Below are 16,352 nucleotides of genomic sequence, written 5' to 3' on the forward strand. Positions count from 1 at the left end.
GGTCCCGCGACGTATACTCCTACCCCGTGGCGTACGATGACGATCCTCCGTAATTGGCGTTGATGTCGCGCGAGAACGAACGAATCACTTCCGTACCAAAAACTCCGAGAAACGGACGTACCAGCGTTCGAGATTCAAATATCACGGCGTCCTGCATCGCCGGGTATCTGCGCGCGAGCGTGTCGACGACGCCGTCGGCGCACCTGCACCTGCTGCACTTGTCGCGACACAACCACCGCACCGTAATCCGCGAGCCGTCGCGTCGCCCTGCGAATTCACCGCGCGATACCGAGGATACCGAGGAATAACAACGACCGGGACGAGTGACGACGACGACGCGGGCATCCTCGTAGCATCACCGTTAACACATAACACGCGCGAGTCACGTTGAAACTCCAATCCGTGCTTTTCTCTTTGCTTTTTTCCGATTTTTCTCTTCTCTCCCTTCTAACTCCGCCGCACACACACACGTTTCGTCTACCGACTGCCGAATTTACGCGACTTCGCTAATCTCATGTCGCTGACAATTGCACTACAACCGGCGGTAGCGGGGCAACTTCGCGTCGCTGACAACTTCACCGCGGGTGAAAGCTGACGCTCTGCAACTTCACGTCGCTGACAACTTCACGAGGGTCGGCAGCCGGTGTCCGCGAACCAACTCTTTCTCGATCGAGAGATTTCGAAAAATCGAAAAATCGAAGCCAATACGCCACTGGATCACATACAACTGTCATATACAAACTCAGAAAATCAAATCCATCACGATTTTCGGAAGACGCGAACCGGGAGGATAGCTCCAGCAATAAGAAAGGAGGGCGCAACGGCACATACTTTTCTCGGGATCGGTCGTTCGGCACCGGTGTGCACCCTGTGCACCGACACGAAACGCTCGCCGAAATGCCGACCTGTTACTTATCGAAGATTGCCTTCTCGTTTGGCGGCGCACCAACGCGAAGAGTCGCGAGACTCGAGTCAAACTGGCCGCCGAGATGAGGCCCAACTCCCCACAACTGGTCGTCGCTTCTGAGATCACCCTCCTCCTGCTACACCGCGGATGCCACTGGACGTTCTCCTTACCGACCTTACCTCCTCCTCTTCCGCCGCCCCTCGCGCCTGCTAAGGCCTGGTCCCGTCTCAACGCTCTCGCATCATTGTATACCTCCTGTTCCGCCGGTCGCACTCGCGCGCCTGCTCTCTCTCTCTCTCTCTCTCTCTCTCTCTCTCTTTTCTCTCTCCTCTTCTTCTTCTTCTTCTTTTTCTTCTTCCTTCCATCGTTCCTCCTTACACGCGCGCGCAGATTTTCACTCGTGATCGTAAATGAATGTGCGATCGACGACGAGCGCTTTGCGAGTCGACGGCTCGCGTGTCGATTGTGTTCGTGGTTAACTGCCTGGTTTCGCGGAAAGTTATCAGGGAGGCTCTCGAGGACCGATCGTCCAACGATGATCCTGACGAGGCCTGGATTCCAAGAACTCACCGATTAACTCGCTCCCGTTGTAGCTCAATTGATTCTCTTTGTCTCCTTGGATCGAATAGCGTGTCGTAGCTGCAGCCACGATGAAAGATGCAGTCAATCAGAGTGATAGTAGTAGTTTGATGTTTAAAGAATTAAATATTAATGGCCACTGATGATGAGCGGTATCTACGAGTCAATATTTAGACACGAGTATAAAATCTTTATTTCTGCGCGTTACATTATACAGTCAACTGCGTGTAATAAGAGCCGGCGAACAAGTGTATCGCTCTCATATCTCGCGATTGCTTGTCTGACCGATCACTCTCAGAAAAAATTGTTTACTTATTTTCGATTGTTCGAAAAAGCTTCGATTTAAAGATTTTAAATGTAAACGATATTTCCACTTTATTTTCTTGCCTGTGCAAGATATAGCGGCTATATCCCATATTTCTTTATCGAATTACAGCGCGTGCTATATTATATTTTACTGCAATATCGAATTGTTTAATGGTAATATTAAATTAAATGCCGTTTAGAAATGTCATTAGTCGTTATGCTCTTTATTCCATTGTTTTCGCTCGCCGGTTTAACGGTCTCATGTTGGTCTCCGTGTTCTTTTTATCTACTCCGAACAGCTGAGCAAGTCTCCGATATTCGTGTATGTTTTCTCGCAACTTCTAGAAACGCGAATATTCTTATGTCTTTAAATCTTTGAAAATTTTTTCTCGCCATTACTTCTCTGAAGTAATGACGATGTGTAACCGCCACAGTAATAATAATTAAATTAATGGCTCCTGCCCCCAGAGGAATGAAAAGAGAGTCAATTTGGCCAGAACAAATAGACTAGAATAATGAATCTAATGCACGTTTAAAACTGGTCATACACTTTCCAAAAATATAGAGATGATGCTAACACTCGGACCGTAGCAGACGTTCGCCTGAGTCGAACAATTTCTCGAGACTGTAATCAAGAGATTATGAATTACCGATGAAAAAAATGTAACGTGTTGCTTCATAATGAACTCCGAAATTATCCATCATTCAACTGTCTGGCTCCGTCGCGCGCTTTCTCTTGCACTTTTGATGCTCATAATGGTTTTGTTCTCGTTGCATGAAATCCCCAAAAATATTTGTGCACTAAAATAAGATAGATTTGATGTTGAAAAGAGAGAAAGCGAAGATGCTGTATGCAAAAAGTACAAGCAACGCGAACAGGACCAATGCATGATACATAAGAAGTAAAAAGCATTTTGTATTTGTATTAAAACTAATTCTTGTTGAAATTTTTATGTTAAATTGCCAATACATACGAGAATGTTAATAATAATACGAGGGGCTACTATATTTTGAGCCTTGGCAATACTGAATGTTGTCAGGTGCCATCTGACATTTCCACTAGAAAGTTTGACATTTTTGACCATAACCTTCTTCAGAACGTTTTGTTATTTGAGCGCGATTTGTATTGTTTACAGTCACTTGAAAATTGTGTCTCAGCGAAAAAATGGAATTAACTCGTGAAAATTTTCGTGCAATGATTTATTACGACTTTCGACGTGGATTATCAAGACAGGAGTGCATCGATCAACTTACTTCCACTTTTGGCGATAAAGCCCCATCCTTTGCCACTGTGAAACGCTGGTATAACGAATTTAATCGTGGTCGCCGTTCGCTCACCGATGAAAGTCGTGAAGGTCGTCCAAAATCAGTTGTTGTGTCAGAAAACATTGATGCTGTGCAAAAACTAATAATGCAAGATCGTTATGTGACATACTGTGAGATTGAGACAACCTTAGGTATTAGTTCCACCAGCATATATAAAATATTGCATGATCATTTAGCCGTGAAAAAGGTTTGTTCTCGTTGGATCCCACATAATCTGACAAAATCTCAAAAAGATGCTCGTGTCGATTGGTGCAAACAAGTGGTTCGAACGCATGCAAAAGTGTATATGGTAGATCACAAAGGAGAATATTTTGAGAAACAATAAAGTCATTTTCAATGACAAATTACTGTTTTTTTATTATTAGGCTCAAAATATAAATAGTGCCCCTCGTAATAATAATTGTTTGAATATTTCGTTTAATTGATATAAAACATTTTTAATTTTTTAAAATAACATTTATGAATAAGTAACCAATTAAATAATACAAAAATAATGTAATTGTAAAACATACATTCTAAAATAAATGAATAAAATGTGTATAGCGTGTTCATTTTATATGATATGTTAATTGCATTAATGATATGTGCTTTTACAATTTGTTTCCAAATTTTGCTAAAGTGTAACATTTTTTATGTTAATTCTTTACACAATATTTGTAACACTTTTTGTGTTGATTCTTTACACAATATTTGTATTATTTTTTAACACACATATATATATATATATATATGTATATATATATATGTCCCTTGCACATATTAAATTAATATTAAAATGTGGAAGGATCGTTTAAGAAACGTGAAATATGTTAAATTTAACACAAATTTTCCAATTGTACACACGTTATTACCACACGTATAATAACATTATCATATAATTATATTTATTCTAGAAAAAAGACGTCAGATGGGAGTTTTCAGAAGAGAAATATCTCTTATCACGGCGAACGAAAGAAGGCTCTATATTTCCTTTTTCTTTAACCTACAAAATTTTTTGATGTTTTACATCCAAATCATACTTTTCTCTCATTCGTATCCTCCTTAAGGGCCCCTCACGTTCACTCGGTCCGAAGTTCTCGGTATCCGTTTCTTGCTCCTTCCTTCCTGCCCTGTTCTCCTGCACGTCTTTTTTCCCACGCTTAATATTCCGCGTTCGCCATACTCTCCACTCTTCGTTTTCCACTTTCTGATCGCTTCGTTCTCGTCCGCGTGCATGTTTGTTTCGTTATATGCACGATATCTGATCGTCCAATCGTGATATAATTAAATCACGAAAAAGATATGTCAAATCAAACAGAGATAATAAGTATAGGGTCTCTTTCACCAACCCCGATTAACACTAATCGATGGTTAACTCAATCACCACAATTGTCAACATGAGAACTAAACACAGAAGAGGAAGAGAGATAAGACGTTCTGATATATTAAATTGCTGTTCGCAACTTCTGCGAGTTGATCATCGATTAATTTAACCAGAAGATTGGTGAAATCCAGTAAACGATAAATAAATATTCTTCAAATATTCATAAAATATTCCTAAAATCCTAAAAAAAAAACATTCCAAGAATACTCTAAAATAATCCAAATATTTACGATATGTAAAAAAATCATTCAAATGTCGGTTACAAATTTCATTTGTATATCGTTACATATATATTCCGAGAATGTTTCGTATATACTATATTCCATATATATTCCGCAAAATTTTAATTTTTCCAAAAATTCCAGGTCAGATCGTCCAATTTTTGAACAAAATTGTTTATGTACTTTGGAAGACACATTTAATGTGTTTTCACCTTGGAGCCCAATTTTGGGGCTCACTTCACAGATGAAGTGCTGCACTCTTTATATTCTCTCCCAGATGATTCTTGTTTACGAGTAAATACTCGTCGCTTCGGCCCTCTGTCGATGGAGATGTGTACTGCTCGCTCGCGAGCATATTTCGTGAAATATACAAGAAGTATGTTCACACAATATTCTGAACATTTCGTCGACATTTGCATATTCTGTGACGATTCTTTTACTGTTCCGGAACATTTGGTAAATTGGTAATACGAATCGAACTTTCTGTGAATATTTAGCGTTAGCTAGGAAGAGGCCCTCAGCAGTGTCGATTTATATAGTTAAACTATCGAAATTATGTCCTAGTGTTGCTAGCAACTAATATTTTATTGGCACTACGCCAATGATTCATGAATAATGCTAGCTGTTCCGCTATCATTAAAGTTATCTGCGTCAACATACAAAACTGACTGACAAGGGAAGTTTCACAACTGTCCGGAACCGATTTTATTCTCCATGAAATATATTATTAAACACGAAAATCTAAGAGACACGTATTTTTTTATACGTGCGCTAACTCATATTTAAAGGATGAAAAAACATCCCTTTAACATGAGTTAGCGCACGTATAAAATAATATGTGTCTCTTAGATTTTCGTGTTTAACAACATATTTCATGGAGAATCAAATCGGTTTCGGACAGTTGTGAAACTTCCTTTGTGAGTCATAAGTGGATCAAATCTTTTTAAAAAATTCTTTGTTTTCATTTCTATCAGAAATCGAGATGTGCTTAAATAATATCGAATCGAATTCAGTCTCTGAAAAAAATATTTTGTTTTCAAGATTATTATCATATTTTTTTTTCATTTCAATATCTAAAGGATTAAAGTAAAGGAGCATAGGTCTTTTGCTGTATCAAATCGGGATGTATTTTTCTCGTTAAACGAGTTTCTCTTTTATTTACCCGAGTAATATCTAGCAAAACTTGGCATTAGTGAGATTATAGGAAACATAAATAATTAAAAGCGGATTTGCGAATTTATATATAGGATTGAATAAAACATTTCTACGTGACATATTGGACAAATATTTCAATTTGCCGCATATTTTACAGGTTTCAGAATTATGAAATTGTTTTTAAGAAAAAACTAAAAAAATAAAGCTAGTATCATTGTTGTATATTGCTTTTATTAACATTTAAACAAAAATGTTGCAAAAGTACATTTTTTAGACTGATTTTAAGTACGGAAAATTTTTCAAGTAACGAGTTTCTTTTAAAAATCAATAACGAGTAACTCTGCGTAACTTGTTACTTTTAAAAAGTAACTTTCCATTCCCTGAAACTCGTAATTAATCTAATCGCACTGTGTGTGTGTGTGTGTGTGTGTGTGTGTCCTATATGTGCGCAAGTCGCATTATCACTAATTGTATGCGGTGTACAGGTGAGAAGATGGCGTCAAACGGAAGGGAAAGGTCGGCATAAATCCTAAATTTAACGCGGCACTCTGTATAATTATGATCGCGCGAGCGGAAGCGAACCTAAATCCAATTTCGCGGATCACGCGGCGCTGCGTTGCGCGGCTCAACACTCGTCACTCCGGCCACTCGGTCGCAATCGGTTGCCGTCGGTGTCGCTCGGTTACGCTCGCGCGGCCACGTGACCGCGTAGCGAAACATGGCGCGTGGACTCGCCAGGAAGATGGCTGCCGCGCGTTACGAAAGACCGGACGGTGTATCACGGGGAAGTCGTTTCCCGATCGTTGAGATAATCGCCGCGCCGCCGTCCGCTCTTGTTAGTCGTCGGGCACGGTGGTGGCCGTCGACGCGATGGTATACGATATTAAGTGGATCATACCGAAACTACGGAACCCGTCCCGACTGTGGAACATCGCGAGCAGCATAACCTTCGCGGCGGTGGGCATTTTTTCGAAAATCATCATAGGTAAGAGCACGTTGTCCCGCGTGCCGGCCCACGCGTGGAATTTATCAACCCAATGGCCCGAAAAATGGATCGCTCGAACGATACGGTTCGCTGAGCAATTCCGAGTCGATTCCGTGCAACGTTAGGCTGGTAGGTAGGTGGTATGCGAGCGAATTTCCTCGTGCGTTTCGCATATGAGAGCCATTGCCATTGCTCGGTCGCGGCGATGTGCATGAAGGTTAAATAAAAAGCAGACAACACCCAATACGGCATCTCGTCGCGATTGACATCGACGATGATGGTCGTTGTTGCGCGGAAATATCGGAGCATGATCGTTTACCATCACGGCACGTATACCACATCGTGGATAATGAAGGTTGCGCAGAAACGTCGACGTTGTTGTGGAAAAAAAATTGTCAGTGCATCTGCGGAGTATACGATCGCGCGTGTGATACAATTACGTGGATTGCGATATATGAGATGGTAGAAATAAACCTTATCTGTTAATACTATTTTACTGGAGAGAGAGAGAGAGAGAGAAAGAGAGGAAAAAAGAGATCAAAGTCTTATTGTATCATCAATTATAGTGGATATTGTTGAATAGATCGTGTCTCATACATTCTCTATGATACATAGAGAATGTATGTGTGTAATGTCGTAACAAGTAGAGTTCTGAAAATAAGACAGCCTTAGTGCTTTTTGAATTATCTTGGAATTAACACGCGCATCGTGTGACAATTCATTGATTTCTATAAATTTTAGGAAACAATGCATTTACATGAAAACAATATTTTAATATGTATTGAAATATTTAAAACAAATATAAACGGTTGGAAAATTTGTGTTAAATTTAAAAAATTTTACGTGTCCCAAACGATCCATTCAAATTTTTGTGTTAATTTAATACAAGATTAATATAAGCCTATTCTTTTTATACTTGAATTTGTTTGTACAGTTCATTTTTTCTCTTTTTTTCTCTAACGTGAAAAAAAAGAAAGATGAACCGTGTAAGAAGTTGAATTGAAAAGAAGGCTATATATTAGAATATAACACAAATATTATGTAGAAATTAACACAAAAATATGACACTTTGAAAATAAGTTATGGAAGCATGTTTTTGTCAGTAAAATTGACATTTATAATATGTTAAAAATTATGTTAATATATTAATATGTCAAACGTGTACGTCCATCTTTTATTCATTCGTTTCAGAATTAGCATTTTAAAATTTTATTACATTTGTATTATTTGTAATTTTAATTTGTATGTTTTTAATATCAAGTAATGTTAAACATCAATTTAACACAAAAAATTTGAGTAATATAATCACATTATGTTAAATTAACATTCTAGATATGTTAAAAATTCAACAATAAAATTTTAACAAGAATCGGTTTTAACACAAGTACACTTTTTACTGTGATATACATATAAGTTTTAAAATCAAACATTTGCACTTGGAAATGTTAAATGATTGAGTAGAAAAATTGAACATAATTGACAAAATTTCAGAAATACATTTTGTTGTATTTGACTAAAATAAGATATAGGGAGAAAAAATTTTTAATTACATATATTGTATATTAAACTACAATTATATATTAAATTACATATTTTTAATCAAGTTGCAATATGATAATATACAATAAATTAATTAGTAATAATTCTATAAAAAATTACGATCAGTGAGAATGAATATAAACAAAAAATTATTTATACAAATTTTTAGTTTTATTAGAATAAATAAAACTAAGCTTATTTCTGAATTTTTTTCTTTTCTGATATCAATACAAATAAACTTATTTATTGATAATATTTTTACACGCCATTCAATTCTGAGAGAGAGAGAGAGAGAGAGAGAGAGAGAGAGAGAGAGAGAGAGAGAGAAAAAGAGAGAGAGAGATCACATTATATCTTTTATCAATATTTTTTGTGCGTAAGTTTCGTGGTTTTTCTCATATTTTCTACATTACTTACTAGAATTCAAATACTATAGCAATTTTAGCATTTGCGTATAATTTAATTGCGTTTCAATTTACATACACGGTAGATCATCTAAAGGTTACTCTGGTTACGTTTCCTGACTTGCAACAACGACTTTACACAATCACAATTTAATATATGTATATTTCAATAGCAGAGAATCGCCGATCATTTTGTTGTGCATTTTTCTTAGGATAATGGCTATGCCACATAAAAAAACTTAAACAGTAAGACGTAAGCAGTAAGCAACACTTAACGTTTTATATGTTCTACTGTTTATGTTATTGTCTTACGTCTCTACTGTGATTGACTGATTCGCTTAGGAGAAATCGGAACTTATTAACATAGTTTTCACAATTTTGGTATTAGATTTTTTTAAACAATTAATTATTATAATTAAAGTATACTAATATGATAAAAAGATTCTTTCTCTACATTTTCATATCAGTTCTATATCAATGGTTCTATATACTATAATTTTTTTTGCAGTAAATGAAATACGAACATGCTGCATTGTAGTCAACTTGCTCCAATATATGTGTAAATTAGTATGTACCACTTTAAGTTGCCTCTATGATAAACTTTTAAATTTATCATTTTATTATAACAGATTACCATCGTTACTCAAAATAACATATCGTATATTAAGAGACACTTTTTTTAACTAACAATACATCACTTAGATTTGTTTTCTCAAGCTGAAGGGCTTAATATGAAATTATAAAATGCTCACAAATGTATTTACTTCCTTTTAAATCGGATTTTTCTCTTTTTCTATTGTAATACTAGTTTGATTTAAATGAAACTTATGGAAAAATACCTATGTTATAAAAGAAATATATTGCAGTAATTCCATTGTTTCTTTCGTCATAAATACATAAACGGAATGCAATATCAACTAGCCTCGGTCTCTCCCATTGCTTGTGTGTTATTGCCTTATGTTTTTTGTGTGCCATATATAACCTTAGGTATTCATATTTCATGTCTATCGATAAATCCATTCATCTATTTCTGAGATTCTATAATATCTGTAATGTAAATTGTAAATGCTAAATGCGCATTTAAAAGCGCATTTATCGATAATAGTGAAGTACTAAAGTCTCATACTTTTTTTTACTGTAACAAAGCATTATCTATCATTCTTCATCGTAGCATTCGTCATTAATTCTCTCTCTCTCTCTCTTTCTGTCTCGCTCTCCCTCCCCCTTCCTCCCTCCTCTGTGTGTTTATGTAACTCGAAGTTGTCGTAAACAAAAACGGATAATTGCAGGCAACTACACTGTAAAAAAAGAGCGTTGTGAACTTAACCATGCGATGTCTATATAACTCTCACCGTGTTGATGTTAAATTAACATAATGTGCATTTAACGCCATGGATTTTTAATCTACACACCCATGGTGTGAAATCCTCATCATGATGGTGTTGATATATAATAAATACCAGAGGTTTTAAGTCCACACCGTGTTGGTGTTAATTTAACACCAACATGGTGAGAGAATTATATAGACACCGTATGGGTATTAAATCCAGGGGTATTAAGTCGACACCGACATTTTTTAGAGTGTACAGATAACGTCGAATCAACTTATGTCATAAGACCATAAGACAATAGAAGTCGGAGTATTTTTGAGAATGGGTCATATAATGTGTAGCGAAAAAGTCAGATTTCCTAAATTTTCCAAATTGACAGGGGCGCAACACCGATTATATCCCAATGATCTTTCGCGTATTACATCAAGTCACGATCCAAGAGTCGATGCTCCATTTCTCGCGAGATCTCGGACTTTACAACGACACCGAATACCGCTCTCTATGGCATAATCTAACAAAGAATTTCTCTCTCTTTTGCATTTAAGAATGGCTGAACAAAACGACGGTGTACAACAAGCACATTATTGTGCGCGCCTTAGACCTCCGGCCGAAAAATGTTCCGCTCATTACCGTGTCGAATCATCACAGTTGCTTCGACGATCCGGGTATATGGGGTAAGAGACTTTTTTTTCCCCTTTACGTCGTTTGTTAAATGCCTTTCGGCATTGCGTATAATAACGTATCATCAGTTCCTCCCTCCACCGCGTTCAGCATCACGCGGGGCTAAGACTTTGCGTTGTGCGCGGCTGATTTATCGTCTCGAGAAATTGAGAAAAATAAAATGCCGCGTGTGCGGAACATACGAATCATCCAGGGTGTATAGTGCCGGCGGTCCGTTCATTCTCTCGCCTAATAAAACGGCATGCTTCGAGGCACTCTTTACGATCCCGGGCCGCGCAGTTAGAGTCGCGGACGCAATGAAACGTAAGGACAAAATACATTGTCGCGCTTCATGACGATGTGGGACCAACCGGTTGTTGAAAGAGGATTCAGATAAAAATCCATTTCAATCGAAAAAAACATCTTTTTTTTTCCAAGTAAAATTACTGATAGTTTGTGCAACGGAGCGCAATAAATTCGTTTCTTTGAAATTATTTCACTGGAAAAAAATTATGTTCAACAACATTATTTTAATTGAAAATAATCTTGTTGATTTAACAACAGTAACAAAACAAGTAAAATTTTATTAAAACAAGGGCATGACGTATTTGTTTGTGTATTAATGATGTTATTGAATTAACAAAATTAGTTTTAATTAATATGCTGTTGATGCATCTTTTTTTTCAGTGTTGAATCGCGGTGATTTAAACTTTATGCACAGTAAAAAGCACAGGCATCAGGAACAGAAAATAAAATCTAGAGCCTAATCTACAATGTGCTCTTTACTCTGATCCCGATAAAGTAATAGTATCGGGTCCCGACAACTAAATCAGGCAAACATTATAGGGTCCTTATCGGAACCCTATTTTAATTTCTAATCGGGTTTTAAATACATTTGTCTCAGATGTATGACTGTGCGCCGATTACTTTCGGACTTGCAACATAATCAACCTGAAATGATTGCATCTTGAACCTGTAAAGGGATGTTAGTGGCTGGCATCAAATTGACGATGAAATTTAATTTGAAATTATTATATTGTGAAATTATTATTATTATTTCAATGTGATTGTGTTGCAAGTCTGAAAGTAATTGACGCGCAGTCATATGTATATCTCAGATAAATGTACTTAAAATACATATAGGAATATTATTTCAACGTCTAACTTTGACAGTAATTTGACGCTTTTCTTACTTGATTTATATTTTTAGAGTGTGTTCCTGTTGTCTGTGCTTCTTATTGTACATAAGATTTTAATCTCCCTGGTACAAGACATTCATCATTAACTGACGATAAGATGATTAACTACAAGAATTGATCCAACGTGAATGAAGAACAATGACGATAAGCGTCCATTAGTTAACAATGAGATACAGTAAGCATGAATATCTGCGTCATTCGTTTATCGATGCCCCCGTTTATTATGCGTTCTTCGTTCTTTCTTCCTTATATCTTTGTTCTTCATTTCATTGTGTCCCTGACGTTTGAGAATGTGTGCCGATAATAATTAAAAGTAATTTTTTCTCTATATTTAAAAAATTTTTTTTAAGACAAATGTTAGTTTTTTGTAATCGACATCCTCATGTGCGTTTTGTCCCTCTTTTGAGACGTGTTTTTCTTTCTCAGAACGACGCCGATATGCGATCGCGAATGAAAGAATTTAAGACAGAAAAATCTCTGAACTCATTTAGCGACCCTGGACCCCAGGCACACGTTTAGCCGACGTAAGGTACGATGGTCGCTCGCCGCGCATGACATTTGTTTCACGAATGTCTGGCATTCCTACTTTTTCATGCTCGGCAAGTGCATACCCATCGTCCGAGGAGACGGCGTGTATCAGGAAGCCATGGACTTCTGCATCGAAAGGTTGGCCCTTGGCGAGTGGGTGCATGTCTTCCCCGAGGGAAAAGTCAATATGCTTAAAGAAGAGATGAGGTTCGTACTTGAATTACTTTTACAATCTTTTGTTCTGATAACGTGATCTACGCAAACTGTCTATAAAGTTTACTCCGTCGCGTCGCCGTGTATATTTTAATGCAATTAAAATGCAAAAACGTTTATAATTTGTAAATTACATTTTTGCAACTTCAAATCGACTACAGAAGATAAAAATTGAACTTATTTTTGATAACAGTAGATTATTAAATTAAATATTACCTTTTTAAAGCTCTATATATGTACGAAAAATGAGGGTGGTGCATAGATGAGCGTTTTGTAGAAGTTAATATCCAGAAGTAGTCATCTGATTTTTTTTACATTTTGGTGTTTAAAGAACTCGGATTAATCAGAATTTTCTAAAAAAAAAAAAAAGTAAGTAAAAATCAAACAAATATTAAACAGAACAAATATCGTTAATAAATAGCTTATTATGACAGTATTTATAACAAAATAAAGGTTTTAATTAATATAATGTTTTTTTTATTGCACATTTTCGATGGAATTGCACATTTAAAGATTCGTAAAGAGTAATTATTAAAAAAAAGAAACATGTTAAATAATATACAATACAATATTTTACAATTCACATTTTCTTGTCGCTATAAAAACAGCTCAGGTTCTTATTTCCGTGTTAATAATAATACTATAGTCACACGCAGCGAAAATATACAATCAATGATATTGTTTAGATTGAAATGGGGCGTGGGTAGATTAATATTGGAATCACCCATCACGCCTATCGTAATTCCTATCTGTCATCTCGGTATGGATGAAGTACTTCCCAACGAACCGCCGTATATGCTTAAAGTAGGAAAAAGAGTTACCATGAATTACGGTGAGCCCATAGACTTTAGCGGATTGCTGACCGAATTGCGAGAATCAAAAGCAAGTGAGATGGATGCGCGAAAAGCGATAACTGATCGTATTCAGCAAGAGCTTTCCAGGTAGTGCTAGAATTATATCAGTCTAATGTTTCGAACTATTGAATAATGCTTGATGGAACAAAGAAAGTGAAAAAATATTTGAACATTTTCAGATTGAAAGCAGCAACAGAAAAGCTTCATGCTAAGTTATGACGAAGATTATCCCTTTTTCGTTGTCCCTCCGTCTAGCCTTAATTTGCCAAAAATATAAAGAGAAATTGATGTCAACAAAAGTGAGATTTGTATGTAAACATAAATCCGTATGAAATTAGTTTCCTTTTTAATGCGTACTTTCGTATTGTAATATGTAGTATTTTTGACAATACTAAGTAATGTAAGTATCAATTGTATTAGAAGTCATTCTGCGAACTACGACGTTTCTATCGTCTTTTAAATTATTCCTCGTAACTCTTCGAGAGATCACTTGATACGCCTACATAGAATACATCTATAAAGTTATGCACTTGCTTCCGCAATTTTACATATTTTTCTATTAATATGAAATTAAGATCTGTTTAAGCGATTTATTGGAATCCTCACGAGATTTAATTTTTGTTTAATTAATTTCAAGTATAAGCTATTAATAAATTTTACTTGCTTTTTATTAGTTTCATTATAGATATTTAATTTCTATATTATAAATAGACGAACAAATTTTCTAATGAAGAAAAAGTTGATTGCAACTTCATCAGAAATTTCTAGCGGAGGAGTGCATGAGCTTTTGATACATTTTACTAATATATTCCTAATATATTCTCGAGGAGTTATATATTTTATGAGTAACGTCTTGTATAATATCTATATCCAGGATTTATAAATATATACAGATTTATAAATATCTATATATAGGATGTCCTGTTTCTCGCGCGCAAAAGTAGGATTTCTTGTATATTACATATGTACATAGTATGAATAATTATAACATTATTATTATGATTTTACGATTGTCAATAAAAGTTTTGATAGTACAAGCAGGGACTACGTAATGCAACCGAAATCTAATAACGTAACTGTAAAAAAAATTATGCCAGTACCTCATCCATCATTTTATTTTCGAAAATCTAAGGTGTCATTATTAGTGCGAATAAAGCGCACACTATTATTGATTAATTACATGTTTCTCGTTCTCGTTACAAACCAATTCGTGTCAATTCATCAATTTATATTCGTTTTGTTAGGAGACTCGTAATAGGCATTCATATTTGCAATTAAACAAACAAACGTTATATGCATAGCGCAAAAGATTCGCCTACCACTCGTAAGTTGTAATATGTTGCAATTCTAAAATTGCATAAAAACTCGTTTGAAAAGCATTGGATGTAGATGCAGCATGGATAGGAAATAATTTTTACTACTTCGTTCGATAGCTGAAGAAAAAAAATCAATATATTCGTTCGTTGATGATGCATGATAATTTTTTTTAAATATTTATTGCGATATATTTAAGTTGTTACAACAGCTGTTATTATGACAATCGCATATCTATGTACGCTCCCGTACGTATATACACAATGTTGAATACATATACTTTTATACTATACACACGGACTGCTATCAAAATTTTTGAGGCTATTCGAACGTGATAAATTTATGTATATATCATATACTTGTTGAATATATTATTAAGTATTAAAATATCGTTTTTCTCTAGCGTCTGAAATAAAAACTTGTGTTTGTTTTATCATTTTTCACACATTTCTCTTAACAGTAAACGTAAAATTTTTGTTCCCTTCCCTAGAATACGTAAAGTTTCTACATCATTTCTGCATACTATATACACTACCTGTTTACAAACGTGTAAGGCAATGACTCTGCAAAGGGTAATCTAAAGTAATACATAAAAATCATGCCAATTACAAGGGACTCTCAAAGAGTTCGTTGATTATCGATTCTGAAGATTTTATTACTATGTGCATAAACACAATTTACCATAAAAGAATAGTATTTTTGTTGCCGATAAACATTAACTCTAATATCTGTCGTTCTTTGTCTGTTTTTTCCAAAAAATATTTATATTGTCAAATACATTGATATAGATTTTGGTAAAGTCATGATATTTTTTGCAAGATTTCGTTGAACCTAAAATTTTATAAGATTACAAGAGTTTATTTTATACTGTTGAATGTATGTAGACAACTTTTTGGAAGCTGATATAATTACTAGTAAATCCTGAAGAGTAGAGATAAATGTATAATCCTAATATATATTTCCAGCTTATTATTTATATGCCTTTTGAGTTATTATCACCATCAGAAATCAATTACACAGTTGCCATATACATCTAAGATAGTGATAAATATATTAAAAGGTGTGATTATATATTACAGATTTCATTAGAATATCCACAAATTGATTATGCAGGACATACACTTGACTGTTGTCGACATATATAGAAATAGATTATGCTATGGGTTACATAACTGCTGATATTATATAATCTATCAATACGAAGATCGCAAATCCCTTGGCACGTTTTTAATTTGTAAAACTGGACATTCCAGTCTTACGAGCGATACAAAAGCGGCATACGATCCTCGCATTGTATCGTACGAACACGAATGAGAACTATGTATTTATATATATTATGTACGTCATAAACTTTGAATAGACAGAACAGTAGATGAGTATAACGAGAAAATTTCCTTAATATACATACTATCACCTCATTGTATCACTGCCTTTTTATTTTCTTTTATATTAAAAAAATTTTGATATA

At 35.3% G+C, this 16,352-nt stretch overlaps 1 protein-coding gene across 1 annotated transcript; it reads left to right on the top strand.

Annotated features, from left to right (window-relative positions):
* The first annotated feature begins 6,590 nt into the window (after positions 1-6,590).
* On the top strand, positions 6,591-14,173 carry Taz (tafazzin, phospholipid-lysophospholipid transacylase). Its single transcript, XM_018453768.1, has 5 exons — positions 6,591-6,842; positions 10,662-10,790; positions 12,467-12,710; positions 13,403-13,657; positions 13,750-14,173. Exons 1-5 carry the CDS (start codon positions 6,728-6,730, stop codon positions 13,787-13,789), a joined length of 783 nt encoding a protein of 260 aa, XP_018309270.1. The 5' UTR covers positions 6,591-6,727; the 3' UTR covers positions 13,790-14,173.
* Positions 14,174-16,352: the final 2,179 nt, after the last annotated feature.

Source organism: Mycetomoellerius zeteki, unplaced genomic scaffold (genome assembly GCF_001594055.1).
Source record: "Mycetomoellerius zeteki isolate Tzet28-1 unplaced genomic scaffold, Tzet1.0 scaffold111, whole genome shotgun sequence".
Taxonomy (NCBI): Eukaryota; Metazoa; Arthropoda; class Insecta; order Hymenoptera; family Formicidae; genus Mycetomoellerius; species Mycetomoellerius zeteki.